Source organism: Erythrolamprus reginae, chromosome 4 (genome assembly GCF_031021105.1).
Source record: "Erythrolamprus reginae isolate rEryReg1 chromosome 4, rEryReg1.hap1, whole genome shotgun sequence".
Lineage (NCBI taxonomy): Eukaryota > Metazoa > Chordata > Lepidosauria > Squamata > Dipsadidae > Erythrolamprus > Erythrolamprus reginae.
Genome location: NC_091953.1, coordinates 18,995,181 through 19,017,374, shown reverse-complemented (window position 1 = coordinate 19,017,374; position 22,194 = coordinate 18,995,181). Strand labels below are relative to the sequence as shown.

The 22,194-nt window shown below is 40.5% G+C and overlaps 1 protein-coding gene across 1 annotated transcript; it reads left to right on the top strand.

Moving 5' to 3' along the window:
* Positions 1 to 13,763: 13,763 nt before the first annotated feature.
* On the top strand, positions 13,764 to 17,749 carry LOC139167099 (vitelline membrane outer layer protein 1-like). Its single transcript, XM_070751527.1, has 3 exons — positions 13,764 to 13,934; positions 16,180 to 16,277; positions 17,446 to 17,749. The coding sequence occupies exons 1-3, from the start codon at positions 13,764 to 13,766 to the stop codon at positions 17,747 to 17,749; spliced, it is 573 nt and encodes a 190-aa protein (XP_070607628.1).
* The last annotated feature ends 4,445 nt before the right edge of the window (positions 17,750 to 22,194 follow it).

The following is a 22,194-nucleotide window of genomic DNA, read 5'->3' as shown; positions in this document are numbered from 1 at the left end:
TAATGGTAGGTTCATACCATTGTGATCCCGAGAGCCCCATCAGTATGAGCCCACTGATTTTCGGTGATATTTTGTCCAGCATCTACATGTGGAGGAAGCTCTCAGCTGTACTTTGGATGAAGAATACAAGTCAGCATTAAGACAAAGATGGGCGGAGGGCTTCTTCCACATGGGGAGGCCGTAAAAAGAATCGTTGAAAATCAGTGGGTTCATAATGGTGCAGCTCTCTGGACCACATTTGTTGAAAACCCTCCACTGCCGACCAGTCTTCAGAAAGGTCTGTGCATATGGTGGAGGGCAGTGCAAGGGTGGTGAACATGCATGGGGAGAGGGAAGGGGTGTGGGTACATGCACAAATGCTAGTCTACCCACACACACCCTTTTGGCACATGAACCAAAAAAGTTTCCCCATCATTGCTCTAGATTTTATCTCTCTTTTTTTCTCTAAAATATGCCCTGAAAACCACCTATAAACAGTGAGCTTTTTTCACTGAATTTATTAATAACTTACCTTATGGAAATGACTAGAAATCCTAGAAGATTAGTTTGCCTTCAGATGCATGGGTTATTTGGGAATTAATAATAATAATTAATAATAATTTATTAGATTTCTATGCTGTCCCTCTCCGAAGACTTGCTCATGTCCACAGGGCCATCACTTTATTCATGGGGGAGATTCCCAAGCCAGCCATTTTGCAAGTGTGCCCATCATAGATTTTCAACATTCTAAATTGGCCCATGTGACAAAAATTGCATATTTCTCCCTTAATACATTTTTTCTTTTATTACTGAAAGCTTTTCACATTCTATAGACTCTTTTGCCTTTTCTTTTTCTTTGCCTTATTAATTTCTCAGTCTCCCCTTCTTTCTCAACCATCTCTCACTTTCATGTTCATGCTACTGTTAGAGCAAAAATAGTTATCCTTATTTCACTTGAACCAAGTTTTCTATTTTTCTACACAACTAAGTGTGTGTAATTCTGACTCAGTCACAACCTCTGGTCTTCCTTCCCTGCTCTCTGTGGCCTGTGAAGCTCCACTTACCCTTTTCCTGCAGTTAATTATCTTACAGCCAGAATGAGAAAGAGTTTAAGTGGGGAACTATTTGAAGGCAGGGCAAGAAATAGGGACAGGGCAGTTCTAGATATTCATGTTTGGCATAGATAAGAAACCAGACTATTAGTTTCACTCACTAAATTTGGAATAAATGGGTCACACACTGAGATTTTATATATTTCCATGCATGCAATAACAGTAAGTCAAGGTACTAATTTTTTATAACTAGTCATACGAGATTTGGAGATCAAGTTGTCTATTTCTGCAATAAACGATAGTTTGCACAGCACAATAGTAGTTTACATAGCACTAACTCAAAGAGACCATATTATGGGACACCATCATGAATGAATCCAGCCACTAGAAGGAATGAATTTCCTTCTTTTTACTAAAATGGGTAAAACACAAAATACTGTGTGTATAGTATTTGAAGGAAGACAAAATTATTAATCATGTCCCCATAATAATCACATTATTGCATGATCTTTCCAAAAACCTCTGCAGAGATGCAGCAATCCTGGAATGTAACTATGCAGAATGATTTTGCTGGAAAACATTTTTTAAAATGTTTAAAATACCTTGGAAAACATATTTTCAAAATTAAAAACTCCTTTAGCCCACCAAGTTCTTAATTTTGAAAATGTACATATTTATTTATTTAATATTTCCCCCCTAATATATAGTCTTGACACTGTAGCCATTCAGTTCAACAATTTGCATGTCTTGTTCTAGAAGTATAGAAGTCTATGCAGGTCTTTTTCTTCAGAACAGTTAATCAAGAAATTCGACTAATTCTACATTTACTGTGTTTATTAAGTTTTGAAATTGATTACGTAGGCAGATCTTAAACAAATACTGAAATGAACAGCTCAAACTTTGTTTTTTGAACAAATTGCTGAAACTAATTGCTGAAACGCTTTCTAAAAATTTACTGTCAGAACAAATTGCTGAACAGTGTCCTGGTAAAAACCATAACCTCATGGAAACTTATTTTTATCAGTTTAAGTCTATCTGACATATTTAGTGTAATTTATGACCTGAAGGGAACATGTCCTTGGAACAGATCATTCTGTTGAGATTGTATGGACCTCTGCAAAAAAAAAGCCCCGTATTTTGATTAGTGAAGAACAATAGACCATCACCAAACATTTTGTTTATAAATTAGGAGGATACAAAGTAGATGCAAGAGTCTGTGCTGTTATTCTTTTAACAGGGAAGGGCAAGTGTTGAATTGGGGTAACCAGTGTAGAATTTTTGGGATTATTATCTAGGCCCTCAACAGTCTGGATTCAATCCTGGCTATAGCACGGAAACTGCTTTGGTCACATTGATGGATGATCTCTGGCGGGCCCGGGACAGGGGCTTGTCCTCTGTCCTGGTGCTTCTTGACCTCTCAGTGGCTTTCAATACCATCGATCATGGTATCCTTCTGCGCCGTCTGGAGGGGTTGGGACTGGGAGGCACTGTTCTCCAGTGGTTCTCCTCCTACCTCTCCAGTCGGTCACGGTCCGTGGGGGGGGTCAGGGGTAGACCTCTAGATCTCTCTCTTGTGGGGTGCCTCAGGGGTTGGTCCTCTCCCCCCTGCTGTTTAATATCTACATGAAACCGCTTGGTGAGATCATCCAAGGGCATGGGGTGAGGTATCATCAATATGCCGATGATACCCAGTTATGCACCTCCACACTATGACCAGTCAATGAAGCAGTGGAAGTGATGTACCGGTGCCTGGGGGTTGTTGGGGTCTGGATGGGTGTCAACAAACTCAAACTTAACCCAGACAAGATGGAGTGGCTGTGGGTCTTGCCTCCCGAGGACAATTCCATCTGTCTGTCCATTACCCTGGGGGGCGGGAATTATTGACCCCCTCAGAGAAGGTTCGCAACTTGGGTGTCCTCCTCGATGCACAGCTAACATTGGAACACCATCTTTTGGCTGTGGCGAGGAGGGTGTTTGCCCAGGTTCGCCTGGTGCACCAGTTGCGGTCCTATTCGGACAGGGAATCATTGCTCACAGTCGCTCATGCCATCATCACCTTGAGGTTTGATTACTGCAACGCTCTCAACATGGAGCTACCCTTGAAAAGTGTTCAGAAACTTCAGATCGTGCAGAATGCGGCCGTGGGAGCCATTGTGGGGCTTCCCAGATTCGCCCACGTTTCTACTCCGTGGCCTGCACTGGCTGCTGATCAGTTTCCGGTCACAATTCAAAGTGTTGGTTATGACTTTTAAAGCCCTACATGGCATTGGACCAGAGTACCTGCGAAAATGCCTGCTCCCGCACGAATCCCAGCGACCGATAAGGTCCCACAGAGTTGGCCTTCTCTGGGTCCCGTCAACTAAACAATGTCGTTTGGCGGGCCCCAGGGGAAGAGCCTTCTTTGTGGCGGCCCCAGCCCTCTGGAATCAATTCCCCCCAGAGATTAGAACTGCCCCCACCCTCCTTGTCTTTCGTAAATTACTCAAGTCCCACCTATATCGCCTGGCATGGGGGAACTGAGACACCTTCCCCAGGCTTTTATATTTTATGTTTGGTATGTATGTGTTGTTTGGTTTTAAATGATAGGGTTTTATATGTTTCTTTCTCTTTTAATATTAGATTTGTTCCACCGTAACATTGTTTTTATTATTGCTGTGAGCCTCCCCAAGTCTTTGGAGAGGGGCGGCATACAAATCTAATAAATTATTATTATTATTATTATTATTATTATTATTATTATTATTATTATTAATCAACAGGTCAGGTATTCATCCCACAGACAAAAAAATAAATAAAGCTGTACCCCTAGGAATAAAACAGAATTTGTGTAGGACCCTGCACTTGTGGCTGAAATCGTACTTGTCAACATAGAGGAAACCAGTTTTATTACATCAAAGGAAATTGTGGAACATATGAACTATGAAGTTTTGAAATAGGCATTGAGTGGTTGGCCACAGGAGGAGAAAGGGGAAGAATTTAAGACATTCAAAACTAAATAAACAAAACTCTAGGTGCTAAGGTTAAGCTTTCTTTGAATTTATTAATTCAATTTTTAATCTTTAAAATAAGGTTGGATTTTATTCTATCGGTTGTGTTTGAATTGTATTGAATTCCAATAAGATGTGATCACTCTCACCCAAAGTTCAAGTGACTTCAATTATTTCTATCCCTTCCTCCCTATTAATAACAATTAAGTCCAGTATAGCTTTCCCTCTAGTTACCTCATCTATCTTTTGGATGACTAAGTTGCCAGCTATGTTGGTTAAAAATCTATTCCATTGAGGACCTGTATACTGCACGAGTCAAAAAGAGGGCGGGGAAAATATTTACTGACCCCTCACATCCTGGACACAAATTGTTTCAACTCCTACCCTCAAAACGTCGCTGCAGAGCACTGCACACCAAGACAACTAGATACAAGAACAGTTTTTTTTCTGAACGCCATCACTCTACTAAACAAATAATTCCCTCAACACTGTCAGACTTTCTACTAAATCTGCACTTCTATTCTACTAGTTTTTCTCATCATTCCTATCACCCATTTCCTCCCATGTTGACTGTATGACTGTAACTTGTTGCGTATATCCTAAGATTTTTATTAATATTGCTTCTTCATTGCTTATTTGATCCCTATGACAATCATTATTGATCCCTATGACAATCCCTATGACAATCATTATTGATCCCTATGACAATCATTACCACATGATTCTTGACAAATGTATATTTTATGTACGTTGAGAGCATATGCACCAAGACAAATTCCTTGTGTGTCCAATCACACTTGGCCAATAAAATTCTATTCTATTCTATTCTATTCTATTCTATTCTATTTGATCCCCCAGCTTGCTGCAGAGTTTATCTCCCAGTTGATTTTAGGGTAGTTAAAGTCTCCCATTAGGACTGTGATATGTTTCCTAAATACATTCATTATGTTCTGCCGGCGTGTCTCAACCGCCCGTAATTACAGGATAATTAGTCCAGAAAGACACACACCACACGATAAAAGGAAAACCCAAAAGTCTTTATCAACAGAAAAACAGAAACAGCTCCCTTTTAAAATGTCAAAGGGATTTTCTGGTACACACAAGGCACAGATTAAATGCAATCCAAATGCTCACCCAATAACTGGGAAATTGAGTCCAGAAAGTCCACACACAATCTTGAACAGCAAAAACCACGATCTTGACGAAACTATGAATCAGATAAACTGCCATGAGGCTAAAGCAGCAGGCTGTTCTTTTATCTGTAGCACTAATCACAGCAGCCCCACCCAACCACAGGTGACCTCATTTATCTCCTGTAATAATCCTTCAGTTGTTGTCTCCTATGCATCACTCTACACATGCGTGGATGTGTCATACATTCTTGTTCAGAATCCAGGGATGATAAGGATGATTGATCTCCTCCTGGGCTGTCTGCCAAACTCCCCTCTTCCAAGTCACCCCCACCTTCTTCTTCCGAGGAAACTTCACCACCTACCTCTGTCGGCAATAAAACAGGCCTATGACATGTTGATGATTCCCCTGCATACACCTCCACATTCCTTGGGGCAGGAGCAGGAGAATGCCCCAATAAGGTTAGTGGCCATTTTGATTACCTCAAAGTGAGCACAGCGGCCATTTAAAGGCTCCAACAGGGTGGTGGCCATTTTGAATGCCCCAAAATGACTATAGGTCTCACAGATTATCGATTGTAATTTTAGTAGTATTGACCATGTGTAATTAACAGGCCGGATTTTATCATGGATTTTATCTGTTGTTTCCTATTTTATCCTGCAACTTTTGATCATGTGTTTGCTGAGTGTTTTTGTTTGCTTTACTATCTGGTCTATTACCACAATAAAATATACAATACAATACAATACAGCACAGTATGATCATTAGAGACCATTAAGTTTCCAGGTTCTATTTTAAGACTTAGAATGGACATCAAAAATGTCATCCAAAAAGCACAACAAAGAATGTTCTTTCTGTCCCAACTCAGAAAGCTCAAACTGCTCAAGGGTCCCACATCAGCTCCTTTTCAATCCTCAGTTAATTCTCTGGTGCTCCAGGATTTTTGAAAAATATAGTACAATGTTTCTGAGATAATATCTGCCACCTCTTTCAGAACTCTGGAATGCAATCTGTCAATTCCCAGTGATTTATTTTCATCAAGATCAGATAGAAGTTCTCTAAATATTTTCTGGCTTATTTTAATTTTTATTTCTAGTCTGTTTTTTACAGTTAAGTTTTGGGCAGTTGGGCTATAGTTTCTTTTTGCGTGAAGATTGATGCGAAGAATGAATTAAGCAGTTCTGCTTTCTGTCTGCTATCTGTTATTTCCTTACCACCTTCTCTCTTTAATAGACCTACTACTTTTTTCTTGTTATTTGTATGTTGAAAGAAATGTCTTTTTATTATCTTTGTCTTTTGTTGCAAGTCTTTGTTCATTAACAAATTTTTTGAATTTGTTAAAATTTGTTAAAATCGGCTCTTCTAAAGTTTAAGACAATGATTGGATTATATTCTATTGCTTGTGTATGCATTATGTTGAATTCCAATATGACGTGGTCACTCTCATCCAAACCTATACGTCATCTTTGTTCTGACCTAAGTGTAGTACATAAAATTATCTGCTACCTACTTGTCCTACTTGTCAATGACTACTTCAGCTTCAACCACAACAATACATGAGCAAGCAACAGATACATGCTTAAAGTAAACCACTCCAAACTTGATTGCAGAAAAAACATCATCAGCAACAGAGTAATCAGTGCCTGGAATGCACTAACCGACTCTGTAGTTTCTTCCCCAAATCCCCAAAACTTTAACCTTAGACTGTCTACTGTTGATCTCACCTCATTCCTAAAAGGTCTGTAAAGGGCATACATAAGCACACCAACATGCCTATTGTCCCTGTTCTAATATCCCTTTTTATTCAAATCCATTTCATGTATTCATAATCATGTTTATACTTACATCCAGGGGTGGGCTGCTAGCCGGAATGCTAAATTGGGCTCACTGCCATAACTCGTGGATGCTTGCAGGGCCAGCCCGATTTTGCTTCTGCACCTGTGGAGATAAAAAGTAGCTCAATATTTTATATTGCAATGACATTCACTTGGCTAATATCATTCTGTGATGTTGGATCTGTCCCACACTAGCCAAGATTCTCTGCCGTCATAATTAGTAACTTTGTCCTTAAGGAGCCACAACAAATTCCTTTCTTAGAGTCCAAGGTCATCTTTTGGTCTGCATCCATGGATGTAAAGAGGAGGTCGGTAAAATCCCTGCACTCGGATTGATCCTCATGATGAACTTGTATGGTGGGGGGATTAACCTTAACCTGGATGGGGAACTGGAAGGAAGTTAATATCAGGATGGCAATGGCGTGACCAACATGGCTCTGATAATAAATCGAACTTTAGATCAGAGAATTGGATTGGAATCTGATTTATTTCCCACATGCTATTTGGGGCGCTGACAGATGGATAACTGATAATCCTAAGTTTTCTTCATTGTAGCCTCCAGAGATTTGGTGGCAAAACCAAGCATGCTCAATTACAATCAGTCGAGGATTACATGCGGTCTTGTTTGTTTTTTACCTTTGCATTAGTTTCAACCATATCAAGGTGAGGTTGAAGATGACTCATATCTTACTGGGATCCGTCTTCATTGTCAACAAGGTACTACTATAGAGTCTTCTTCTTCAGAGTGAGTATCTTTCAGATTGCACTCTATTTCATTTTATACGGTTGGCAGAAATATATTATGCTCAGGAATAGGTTCTAACTTATCTCACCACCAGTTTGCTTCCTCCTGCACCATGAAAACATGGATTCTATTCATGTGCAGAAGCAAAAAGAGCTTCTATGCATGTGTAGAAACCAAAAACAAGAAGGTAGAACCTAAGGCACCACCAAGAGAGCCAGTTTGGGGATCTGGCCACCCGGCAACCGCTCCCGCTTTGGCAATCAGGGGAAAATTCCCGCTACCAGTTCAATAGATTCAAACCAGGAGCAATCCACCTCTGCTTATAATATGAATCTAAAGAAAATAAGACAGAAAAAGCAAGAATCACTTTTTTCCTCAACCTCCAATGTTAAACTGCTTGTCAGAAATGAAGCTAAATTTCAGGAGCAAAAAAACTGCCAAATTTGTTTTTGTTGGAACACACAAAATGTTACTTACACAGAAAGTTAAGGTGCAGATTTATTAATGTGCAATCATACATATGCAATCATAAAGTGTTGCAGCACACTAAATATTTTATGCAGTTTTACATTATCATGCATTAAACTTCAGTATAATATATGATAAACACTTGAGGAAACTAGGTATGTTCACTCTAATGAAGAGGAGGCACATAATTAGGGGACACATAATAAATATATTCCAGTATTGAGGGATGGTCACAGAAAAGAGGGGATTGACTTCAGAAGGCAGGACAATGGGTGGAAGCTTAAAGAAATATCCAATTTAGAACTGAGGAGATATGTTCTGGTTGTGAGAACAATTAATCAATAGAATAGCTTGTTCCTCACTTGATGATGAAAAATTGACTGGATATCCATTTGAATGGTATAAAATTCTTTTCTTTGAGCATGGTGGTGGTGGTTTGACTAGAAGCTCTCTGAGGCCCCTTCTATGTTTTTTCTGAATATTGTATTTTTTTACAGGATTGGAGATTGGGGTAATCTTGTGAAGTGCTCCAGTGGCAATTTAATTTCCTTCCGACTCCAAGTGGCAAAATATAGAGGAAAGTCTGAGGACAATGTATCGGCCAATAATATTAAGTTCACTTGCCAAGATCAGAAAGTGCTGGAGGGTAATTCTCCAAAAGATTTGGGTAGTTTTGGTAAATGGAGTGATTCCTGTGAAGTTGGAGCCATATATGGCATCAGGACCAGGGTTCAGGCTTTTAGCCGTGACTTCCGTTCTGATAACACAGGGCTTAATGATGTAGTTTTTTTTACTGTTGTAACTGAAACCTAGAGGATTCATCAACTGTCTCCATTTTAAACTTTGTTGATGTTTTACTGAACTACATTTGAGTTTATGCTCGAATATTAAAAAAAAAATTAAAAAACATGCACAATGAAATTGAAAAAAGTTGCAAGTGTCTTTTTAAAATCGTGTTTCCTGAAGCCTCTGGGTATTTACACATATTTACAGAAATTCAAAAAAACCCCAAGAATGAAAACCTCCTAGAATCCATTTGGGTCAATAAAAAGGAAAAAAAGAATGACATTGTTATAGGCATATACTGTAGACGACCCAATCAAGAAGAAGAATCAGATTAGCCTTTTGCTAATCAATTAATATGTTGTGGTTGGCTCTGGCCCAGCTCCTGCTCCAAGGAATGTGGAGGTGGATGCAGGGGAAACATCAACATGTCATATGCCTGTTTTATTGCCGACAGAGGCAGGTAGTGAAGTTTCCTCGGAAGAAGAAGAAGGTGGCGGTGACTTGGAAGAAGGGAGTTTGGCAGACAGCCCAGGAGGAGATCAATCATCCTTATCATCCCTGGATTTTGAACAAGAATGTATGACACATCCACGCATGCGTAGAGTGATGCATAGGAGACAACAACTGAAGGATTATTACAGGAGATAAATGAGGCCACCTTTGGTTGGGTGGGGCTGCTGTAATTAGTGCTACAGATAAAAGAGCAGCCTGTTGTTTTAGCCTCATGGCAGTTTATCTGATTCAAGGTTTCGTCAAGATCATGGTTTTTCCTGTTCAAGATTGTGTGTGGATGATCATCCATCAACGCGACCAAAGCAGTTTCCATGCTGTAGCCAGGCCTGAATCCAGACTGTTGAGGGCCTAGATAATAATCCCAAGAATTCTACACTGGTTACCCCAATTCAACACTTGCCCTTCCCTGTTAAAAGAATAACAGCACACACTCTTGCATCTAATTTGCATCCTCCTAACTTATAAACAAAATGTTTTAGTGATGGTCTACTGTTCTTCACTAATGCAATTACTGGGCTGTTTTTTGCAGAGGTCCATATAATCTCAACAGAATGATCTGTTCCAAGGACATGTTCCCTTCAGGTCATAAATTACACTAAATATGGCAGATAGACTTAAACTGATAAAAGTAAGTTTCCATGAGGTTATGGTTTTTACCAGGGCATAGTTCAGCAATTTGTTCTCACAGTAAATTTTTAGAAAGTATTTCAGCAATTATTTTCAGCAATTTGTTTAAGATCTGCCTACATAATCCATTTCAAAACTTAATAAATACAGTAAATGTAGAATTAGTTGAATTTCTTGATTAACTGTTCGGAAGAAAAAGACCTGCATAGACTTCTATACTTCTAGAACAAGAAATGCAAATTGTTGAACTGAATGGCTACAGTGTCAAGACTATATATTAGGGGGGAAATATTGAATAAATAAATATGTACATTTTCAAAATTAAGAACTTAGTGGGCTAAGGGAGTTTTTAGTTTTGAAAATATGTTTTCCAAGGCATTTTAAACATTTTAAAAAATGTTTTCCAGCAAAAACATTCTGCATAGTCACATTCCAGGATTGCTGCATCTCTGCAGAGATTTTTGGAAAGAGCATGCAATAATGTGATTAGTATGGGGACATGATTAATAATTTTGTCTTCCTTCAAATACTATACACACAGTATTTTGTATTTTACCCATTTTAGTAAAAAGAAGGAAATTCATTCCTTCTAGTGGCTGGATTCATTCATGATGGTGTCCAATAATATGGTCTCTTTGAGTTAGTGCTATGTAAATTACTGTTGTGCTGTGCAAACTATCACTTATTGCAGAAATAGACAACTTGATCTCCAAATCTTGTATGACTAGTTATAAAAAATGAGTACCTTGACTTACTGTTATTGCATGTATGGAAATACATAAAATCTCAGTGTGTGACCAATTTATTCCAAATTTAGTGAGTGAAACTAATAGTCTGGTTTCTTATGTATGCCAAACATGAATATCTAGAACTGCCCTGTCCCTATTTCTTGCCCTGCCTACAAATAGTTCCCCATTTAAAATCTTTCTCATTCTGGCTGTAAGATAATTAACTGCAGGAAAAGGGTAAGTGGAGCTTCACAGGCCACAGAGAGCAGGGAAGGGAGACCAGAGGTTGTGACTGAGTCAGAATTACACACATTTAGTTGTGTAGAAAAATAGAAAACTTGGTTCAAGTGAAATAAGGATAACTATTTTTGCTCTAACAGTAGCATGAACATGAAAGTAAGAGATGGTTGAAAAAGAAGGGGAGACTGAGAAATTAAGGCAAAATCAAAGAAAAGGCAAAAGAGTCTATAGAATGTGAAAAGCTTTGAGTAATAAAAGAAAAAATATATTAAGTGAGAAATATGCAATCTTTTGTCACATGGGCCAATTTGGAATGTTGAAAATCTATGATGGGCACACTTGCATGCTTGAAAAATGGCTGGCTTGGGAATCTCCCCCATGAATAAAGTGATGGCCCTGTGGACATGAGCAAGTCTTCGGAGAGGGACAGCATAGAAATCTAATAAATTATTATTAATTATTATTATTAATCCCCAAATAACCCATGCATCTGAAGGCAAACTAATCTTCTAGGATTTCTAGTCATTTCCATAAGGTAAGTTATTAATAAATTCAGTGAAAAAAGCTCACTGTTTATAGGTGGTTTTCAGGGCATATTTTGGAGCAAAAAAAGAGAGATAAAATCTAGAGCAATGATGGGGAACCTTTTTTGGTTCATGTGCCAAAAGGGTGTGTGTGGGTAGACTAGCATTTGTGCATGTACCCACACCCCTTCCCTCTCCCCATGCATGTTCACCACCCTTGCACTGCCCTCCACCATGTGCACAGACCTTTCTGAAGACTGGTCGGCAGTGGAGGGTTTTCAACCAATGTGGTCCAGAGAGCTGCACCATTATGAACCCACTGATTTTCAACGATTCTTTTTACGGCCTCCCCATGTGGAAGAAGCCCTCCGCCCACCTTTGTCTTAATGCTGACTTGTATTCTTCATCCAAAGTACAGCTGAGAGCTTCCTCCACATGTAGATGCTGGACAAAATATCACCGAAAATCAGTGGGCTCATACTGATGCGGCTCTCGGGATCACATTGGTATGAACCTACCATTACTGGTAGGTGGAAAAAAATGCATTTTCTTGAACTTCCAGTTTGTCTGTTGGGGTTTTTCTTCCCTCCTGGGTTTCAGGGAAACTCGCCTGAAGTGTCTGGAGGACAAAACAGCCTTTTCCAAGGCCGAGTTGAAACAGAACAAAGTCTTGCATGCCCTCCCATATGGCCATAGCTTTGCCATCATGGGTCTAGATTATGGTTTCCAGATCCATTTTTGACTAAAGGTATCATGTCACTTATCCCTGGATTATAATTGCAGAAGGGAAAAAGTGAGGCAGAGTCAGAGAACAATTTCTGATGAAAGGATATGGACGAAATATAATGTTTTGAAGAATGAGGGGGAAACAAGCAAGGTTTAAGAAGTCTAGTAAAGTAAGGAATGAATGGAGAAGAACAGTGATAAGGAAAAGAGAAAGAGAAAACCAGTGTCTGGGTAGAGAAGATGAAATGGAGAAAAGGTTTGAGGGTTGGAAGAAGATAGGTTGAACTTAAATAAAGTAGAACCAGAGATTCAGCTACAATGTCTAGATTATACATTTTTAAAACTCTGGGGGATGAAGGTGGAGTGGAGCAATGCTGGGGGAGTGCATGTGACCCTGGGGATCAGGTATGGTCCCTCTGGATAGATTCCCCTGGTGGGCAAGTGTATTCCAAGTTGCACACTGCTCTGAGCCCGAAAGAGAAGCCAGGCAGTGCAGTGCAGCTGTGTGGGTGCTTGTTGTTCTTGGCGGGCACCGTCGTAGATAGAAACAGTGTGGCAAACCTTCTGCTGGACAAGGAGGAGCATCCTCTGCAGCTGGGCAAAAGCTCCAAATGGCACTCCTTCCGCACAATTTGCTATGAGGGCCCAGTAGAGACGGTCTGGCCGGCGACCCCAAAATATCGCCTTGATTAAGCTGGCCTGGCCCCATGTCAAAAGAAGAGAGCTAACATTTATTTATTTATTTATTTATTTATTGGATTTGTATGCCACCCCTCTCTGTAGACTCGGGGCGGCTAACAACAGTGATAAAAACAGCATGTAACAATGCAATATTAAAACAACTAAAAAAATCCCTTATTATAAAACCAAACATACATACAAATATACCATGCATAAATTGTAAATGCCTAGGGGGGAAGAGTATCTGAGTTCCCCCCATGCCTGACGGCAAAGATGGGTTTTAAGAAGCTAACGAAAGGCGAGGAGTGTGGGGGCAATTCTAATCTCTGGGGGGAGTTGGTTCTAGAGGGCCGGGGCCGCCGCAGAGAAGGCTCTTCCCCTGCGCCCTGCCAAACAACATTGTTTAGTTGACGGGACTCAGAGAAGACCTAACTGGTCGCTAGGATTTGTGCAGCAGAAGGCGGTCCCGGAGATAATTTGGTCCGGTGCCATGAAGAGCTTTATAGGTCATAACCAACACTTTGAATTGTGACCGGAAACTGATCTGCAACCAATGCAGACTGCGGAGTGTTGGTGTAACATGGGCATGTTTGGGGAAGCATCTAGAACAGTGACAGCAAACCTGTTTTGGTTCATGTGCCAAAAGGGTGTGGGTGGGTAGACTAAACTGTCAGGTGCACAGCCCAAAACTTGAAAAGTATTAAGTATTTCTTATGTTGATCTATACAGAATTGTTGGACAATGGACCCCCGCTTCAGCTCCGCAGTGTTCCTGATCCTTTCCTGCTGGCTTTGGAATGCAGAATGTCGAACTTATAACCAGATACTCACAGTGACAAATGGAGGAGGGTTTGGAAAATGGGGGGATGTTGAAATGTGTGATAAAGGTTTTGCAAGTGGATTCATCTTGAAGGTAATAATCTCCTGGTCTTACCCTGTTCAGACCTCATGAGGCTAAAGAACTCTCCCAGTCATCTCTCTAAAGTCGTCTTAACCCATTTTGGGGGCTGTTAAAACTTCCCCTAGGCTTGGGAAAATGAAATCGTGGAAGTTGAGGTTATAGTACTAAAAATGGGGAGGGAAGTTAAGTTAAAGAAAAGATTTTGAGCGAAAGTCAGATGAAGCATCTTGCTACAAATATCTAGATCATAGATACGCCTGATGGAAGCAGCTATGTTCGATTTATTTATTTTTGTACCTAATTTAGGCATAATGGCTACAAGCAGTCTAAAGACAATTCAAGATGACCTAATTTATTGAATGCTATTCAGCGCTAACTTATTAATTGTCAGAGTGTGCACAGCATGACTACTCTTTTGAGATAACCCAGGAGCAAAATACAGTAATCAGAGGTTTGTCTTATAAATAATGGTTTATATATAGGACTTTTACATACATACACGTGGTAGGCACATACGTAAAAAGCAACCAATGTTCACCTCTACACAAAGTACTATAATGCAGATAGAACACAAGGAAGAGAAAGATACATGAAGAGAGAGAGATACAATCTCTCATAGCCCCACTTACATAGACAGATTCTTAATGCAGCAGTAATGCTGTTGACTTATCCTCATTGTATCCATATTTCAGTTTACAGCCTTCCATCAGCTGGTCAGCTATTAAATCTTCATTACTCTGAGAAAAACTTCATTTTTTGATTGTCCTACGGAAGTAATATTAAAAAGTAGCTCTCAATATTTTATATTGCAATGGCATTCACTTGGCTAATATCATTCTGTGATGTTAGATCAGTCCACACTAGCCAAGATTCTCTGCGGTCATGATTAGTAACATTGTCCTTAAAGAGATTTTGATTGGTTGGTTGGTTGATTCATTCATTCATTCATTCATTCATTCATTCATTCATTCATTCATTCATTCATTCATTCATGCAGGATGGATAACTCACAATCCTATGCTTCTTTCATTGTAGCCTCCAGAAATCTGGCTGCAAACTCAAAGGCCCAATTTTTGAGCCTAACATTAAGATTACTGAGTAATAATTCCTTAATTACCCTTTCTATTGCTTCACATCCATTTATTATTTTATGGCAGTAGAAAATAGAAGAATTTAAGAAAGTTTAATAAGGTTTTAAAATGAGATTATCAACTGGAGAAAATAAATATGGAAACTTCATGTGAGATCTTTTTAATATAAAGGATATAACTGTTATGAAAAATAATAATAGTTTTTGTTATTTTGCAAAGGACAGCATTATACTTTATCGTATTTTCAACAAAAGAAAATCACCTCAGATCAGGACTTGGTGTTGGGCAGATGGGAAAGTAGAAATGCCTGGCAACTTTCTTACATCCCCTTACCTCCAAAAGAGATCCCAATTCCTAATTATATTCAAGTGGGAATGTCTATGGAGATTCTCAGTCATCCAGGTCATGGTTGTCCCAAAGGTGCTTTCTTAAAAAGGCAACTGGACTTTCTGGTTATTCTTTGAAGATGTTTCACTTCTCATCTAGAGAGCTTCTTCAGAGAAGTGAAAAGTCTTCAAAGAAAAACCAGAGTCCAGTTGCTTCTTGAAAATAGCACTTTTGGGAGACTGACTTATGAAGTAATCCAATTCAGATATAATGCTTCATTGCAAGTTTGGGGCCTCCAACGTCCTGCTTGAAAGAAATAGTGGGGATTGGGTATGTCTTGACATGTCAATAGATAGTTTAGTTTCTCCCACTGAGTTTGCTTACAAAGGTCCTGTTAAATTCAAGACCACAGAATCAGTTTCATCATAAAGATAGTTCTTAATGTATGACTGCTTGTTTAAGGAGCATTCAAAGTTATGCAACTCCACCTCTTCAGATTGAAGAGTGGTTTTGCTTAATGGCTGCATCACCCATTTAAAGCTTGATGCAAAAGGTAATAAAATCAGGTGCAGTCATGTGATGTCCTGCTTAATGATCAACGTATAACCAATTGAGAGCTCAATTACAGTCAGTTGAGGATTAAGTTTTTATAATGTATTTTTAAATTAGTTTTTTTCAATTTTTTAACATTAGATTTTTATCTATATTGTATTGCTATTGTGTTGTGAGCCGCCCTGAGTCTTTGGAGAGGGGCCGCATGCAAATCTAATAAATTATTATTATTATTATTAATTATTATTATTAGATGTGGTCTTGTTTGTTTTTTACTTTTGCATTAGTTTCAACCATACCACGGTTGGTTTTCAGATGACTCATCTCTTACTGGCATCCGTCTTTACTGTGAATTTGGTACTACTATAGAGTCTACTGTTTCAGAGTGAGTATCTTTTGGATTGGACACTTTTTCACTTTGTAGGGTTGGCTGAAATATGTCATGCTCAGGGGTGGGTTTTAACGTATTTCACCACCAGTTTGCTTCCTCCTGCACCACGAAAACATGGATTCTACTCATGTGCAGAAGCAAAAGAGAGCTTCTACATATGCATAGAATCCAGAAACAAGATGGCAGAACCTATGGCACCGTCAAGAGAGCCAATTTGGGGATCTGGTCAGCCGGTGATCACTCCTGGTTCAGCGAGCAGGGGAAAATTCCAGCTACCAGTTCAATAGAACCAGTCCAAACTGGGAGCAATCCACCTCTGCTTATGCTGCATGAACTGGTGTGATCAAAATAGGATAATTTTTAGTCATTGCATATTTGGTCTGTGCTGATAATATGAATCTAAAGAAAAAAATCACTGTTTTCCTCAACCTCCAATGTTAAACTGCTTGTCAGAAATGAAGCTGAAATTCAGGAGCAAAAAACCCATTGAATTTGCTCCTGGTACACAAGAACAGCTAGTTACACAGAAAGTTAAGGTGCAGATTTATTTATATGCAATCATACATATGCAATCATAAAGTGTTGCAGGACACTAAATATTTTATGCAGTTTTACGTTATTACGCATAAAACGTCAGTATAATATATGATAAACTCTTGAGGAAACTAGATATGTTCAGCCTAATGAAGAGAAGGATTAGGGGACACATAAGAAATATCTTCCAGAATTGAGGTGTTGCAGCAAAAACCAGTTACCAGTCAAGGGAATGGAAACCACAAGTAGAAGAAATTCTTATTAAACCACTTCTTAAGGTATATAGGAAAATACATATCTTGCGGTGTCTTCCTCAGAGGGATGGTCACAGAAAAGAGGGGATTGACTTATTCTCCAAAGCATCAGAGGGCAGGACAATGGGTGGAAGCTTATGGAAGAAACATCCAACTTAGAACTAAGATGAAATGTTCTGGTTATGAGAACAATTAATCAATGGAATAGCTTGCCTAGCAGAGTTGTTCCTCACTAGATGATGAAAAGTAGATTGGATAATCATTTGAGTGGTATAAAGAAAGTTCTTGTCTTTGAGCATGGGGGTGGGGGTTGGACTAGAAGCTCTCTGAGGCCCCTTCTATGTTTTTTTTCTGAATACTGTATTTCCTTACAGGATTGGAGATTGGGGAACACTTTTTAAGTGCTCCAGGGGCTATTTAATTAGCTTCAGTCTCCAAGTGGCAAAATATGGAGAACGTATTGATGAAACTTCAGCCAATAATATTAAGTTCACTTGCCAAGATCGGAAGGTCCTGGAGACTTATTCTCCAACTGATTGGGGTGAATATGGTCCACGGAGTGAATCCTGTGATGATGGAGCCATTTGTGGCCTCAGGACCAGGGTTGAGGCTTATAAAAATTCATACACTTTTGATAACACAGGGCTTAATAATGTGATTTTTTACTGCTGTAAATGAAACATAGAAGATTCATCATACAACTATCTCCATTTTAAACATTGTTGATGTTTTACTGAACTATATTTGGGTATATGCGTGTATAAAAAATATTAAAAAATGCATATTACAGTTGAAATTGAAAAAAGTTGCAAGTGTCTTTTAAAAATCGTTTTTCCTGAAGGCTCTGCATATTTACAAACTTTCCTCACATTTTGCTATGGTGGGATGAAACTAAGTGGTATGAAACTCATGAGTGAAATTTACTGATGGAAGGATACAAACTATTGAAAAGAAACAGACCTAACAAAAGAAGAGGTGGAGTTGCATTATAAATGAAAGATCACTACATCTCTACAGAAATCCACAAAATCAAGGATGAAAACCTCCTAGAATCCATATGGGTCAATACAAAAGGAAAAACAGAATGATATTGTTATAGGCATATGGTACAGGCCACTTAATCAAGCAGAAGAAATATATTAGCTTTTTGCTAATCAATTAATGAATGTATTTAGGAAACATATCACAGTCCTAATGGGAGACTTTAACTACCCTGAAATCAACTAGGAGACAAACTCTGCAGCAAGTGAGGGATCAATATATTTCTAACCAACATAGCTGACAACTTTGTCATCCAAAAGATAGATGAGGGAACTAGAGGAACAGCTATACTGGACTTAATTCTTATTAATAAGGAAGCAGTGATGGAAGGAATCAAAGTTGATGTATATATGTATGTATGTATGTATGTATGTATGTATGTATGTATGTATGTATGTATGTATCTATCTATCTATCTATCTATCTATCTATCTATCTATCTATCTATCTATCTATCTATGCATTCATGCATGCATGTATTTATTCATTTATTTATTTTGTCAAACATGTACAGATGTAAACAGAGGTGGGCTCCAGCTTGAACTCTAAATTGGGCTCGCCGCTGCGGCTCATGAGCGCTTGTGGGGCCAGCGCAGGTTTGCTTCTGCACCTGTGAAGATAGCAAAATCGCGCACAGAGCCATGTTTCAGCATGCTCGGAAGCAAAAAAACCTCACCAAAACACGGGCGCACTTGCAGCCCTGTGCGTGATTTTGCTATCTCCACAGGTGCAGAAGTAAAATTGTGCCGGCCCCGCAAGTATTCACGAACTGCGGCAGCGAGCCCAATTTAGCATTCCGGCTAGCAGCCCACCCCTGGATGTAAGTATAAACATGATTATGAATACATGAAATGGATATGAATAAAAAGGGATATTAGAACAGGGACAATAGGCATGTTGGTGTGCTTACAGACCTTTTAGGAATGAGGTGAGATCAACAGTAGACAGTCTAAGGTTAAAGTTTTGGGGATTTGGGGAAGAAACTACAGAGTCAGTTAGTGCATTCCAGGCACTAATTACTCTGTTGCTGATGATGTTTTTTCTGCAATCAAGTTTGGAGTGGTTTACTTTAAGCATGTATCTGTTGCTTGCTCATGTATTGTTGTGGTTGAAGCTGAAGTAGTCATTGACAGGTAGGACAAGTAGGTAGCAGATAATTTTATGTACTACACTTAGGTCAGAAGAAAGATGACATTTAGGTTTGGATGAGAGTGACCACGTCGTATTGGAATTCAAAATTTGTTAATGAACAAAGACTTGCAACAAAAGACAAAGATAATAAAAGCACATGTCTTTCAACATACACATTTCTTTCAACATACAAATAACAAGAAAAAAGTAGTAGGTCTATTAAAGAAAGAAGGTGGTAAGGAAATAACAGATAGCAGACAGAAAGCAGAACTGGTTAATTCATTCTTCGTATCAAACCCTGAAGCATCAGAGAATTAACTGAGGATTGAAAAGGAGCTGATGTGGGACCCTTGAGCAGTTTGAGCTTTCTGAGTTGGGACAGAAAGAACATTCTTTGTTGTGCTTTTTGGATGACATTTTTGATGTTAGGTGTGTCCATTCTAAGTCTTAAAATAGAACCTAGAAACTTAAAGGTCTCTAATGATGATACTGTGCTGTATTGTATACAGTGATCCCCCGATTATCGCGAGGGTTCCGTTCCAAGACCCCTTGGGATAATCGATTTTTCGGGATGTAGTGGTGCGGAAGTAAAAACACCATCTGCGCATGCGCACCCCTTTTTCCATGGCCGCACATGCGCAGATGGTGGAGTTTGCGTGTGGGCGGCGGGGAAGACCCAGGGAAGGTTCCTTCGGCCGCCCAACAGCTGATCTGCTCCGCAGCGCGGCAGCAGCGAGGAGCCGAAGATGGGGTTTCCCCGTTGCCCAACGGGGAAACCCCATCTTCGGCTCCTCGCTGCTGCTGCGCTGCAGAGCAGATCAGCTGTTGGGCGGCCGAAGGAACCTTCCCTGGGTCTTCCCGCCGCCCAGGCAAAGGGGAAACCCCAAGATCGCTTGCCGCTTGCCCGTTCACCCGCCTGCCCGGCTGCTCGCTTGCCCTTTCACCCGCCCGCCCGGCCGCTCCGCTTGCCCGTTCGCCCGCCCGCCCGGCTGCTCGCTTGCCCGTTCACCCGCCCGGCCGGCCGCTCCGCTTGCCCGTTTGCCCACCCGCCCGGCTGCTCGCTTGCCCGTTCACCCGCCCGCCCGGTCGCTCCGCTTGCCCGTTCACCCGCCCGCTCGGCTGCTCGCTTGCCGCTCGAGAGCAAGAGGGGGAGAGATAGAGAAAGAGAGAGAAGGAAAGAAAGAGATGAGAGAGGGAGGAAGAGAGTGTGAGAGAGGAAGAAGAAAGAGAGAGAAAGAGAGAGCGAAAGAAAGATGAGAAAGGAAGGGAGTGACGTCATCGGGTGGAAAAATCGCGATATAGCGCTTCGCAAAGATCGAGATCGCGAAACTCGGGGGATCACTGTATTGTATATTTTATTGTGGTAATAGACCAGATAGTAAAGCAAACAAAAACACTCAGCAAACACATAATCAAAAGTTGCAGGATAAAATAGGAAACAACAGATAAAATCCATGATAAAATCCAGCCTGTTAATTACACATGGTCAATACTACTAAAATTACAATCTATAATCTGTGAGGCCTATAGTCATTTTGGGTCATTCAAAAAGGCCACCACCCTGTTGGAGCCTTTAAATGGCCGCTGTCCTCACTTTGAGATAATCAAAATGGCCACTAACCTTATTGGGGCATTCAAAATGGCCACTGCCCACACTGAGACAATCAAAATGGCCACCACTCTCAGGTTGCATTTCAAAATGGCCACTGGCCAGGTAGAGCATTCACAATAGCCTGGCAATCAGCTTCAAAATGGCTGCCACCATTTGAAAAGGGTAAATCAAACATGGCCACCCCCTTAGTTGCCTCAAGATGGCCGCTGCCCTTGCAAGAGCATTCAATATGGCCACTGCCTTGAGTTGCTTCAAAATGGCCACTGCTGCCCTCAATGCAACCAAGATGGCTTCCATTCCCTCAGAAGCCTCTGTGAAGGTGAAGATCAGCAGGCCTAAGGTAGGTATGCCTTATCGGCACCCAAAAGGGCGGGAGAGACAGCTTTGGGCCCTGGACAGCAATTTGATGAAAGAAGGCTGGCTGTGCGAGTGCAAAAGCTCCTGCGGCCCTTCAAAGCCTCTTAGCTATAAAAATCAGCTGTACGTCACAGTGGCTGATCAGATATGGCAGGGTGGGTCAGTTGGAGTGGTCAAGGGGACAGGCCTCGGGCCAGCTGTCAGTGACAAGATACCCATGCGAGCGTGCCAGTTCCACGGAGGACATTACAATCTCTGTCACAGGTATAGGTGATTGATGAAGACTAGCAGAAGGAGGCCACTGTGAGAAATGTGGTTAATTAGAAGAAGAGTGCAGAAAATTCCAGCGGTCAGATGGAATGACCGTCTGGAACAAAAACTCACAAAGTACAGGTCAAATAAAAGACAGACCTCGAAGAAAGGGAGCAATGGAAAGCATGCATCTGTTCAGCCAAGGATTGAGTTGCAAGAGGGGGAATAGAGGCCAGGGATGCTTTTATATAGAGGTCAGACTCAGTCCTTATTGGCTGAAGGGACGGGGTCATCCCATTCTTGGAGATTAGTTCCACCCACTGTGGAGAATCTCAATTCTCCCCACACCCACACTCCAGGGGAAGATTATTGCAAAATCTCCATTCCCACCCTACTCTGGGGCAAACCAGAGGTGGTATATGCCAGTTCTCTGAACTACTCAAAATTTCAGCTACCAGTTATCTAAACCAGTGTTTCCCAACCTTGGCAACTTAAAGATATCTGGACTTCAACTCCCAGAATTCCCCCGCCAGCATTCACTGGCTGGGGAATTCTGGGAGTTTAAGGTGTTTAAGGAAACACTGCTCTAAACTAATCAAAATTTCCACTACTGGTTTTCCAGAACCTGTCAGAACCTGCTGGATTTCACTCCTGGTGCAGAGTCATACTAACAGTAGGTAAATTGCAAGGGATCTAACAGCAGATCCGTGATGGTTTTCAGGTGGGCCAG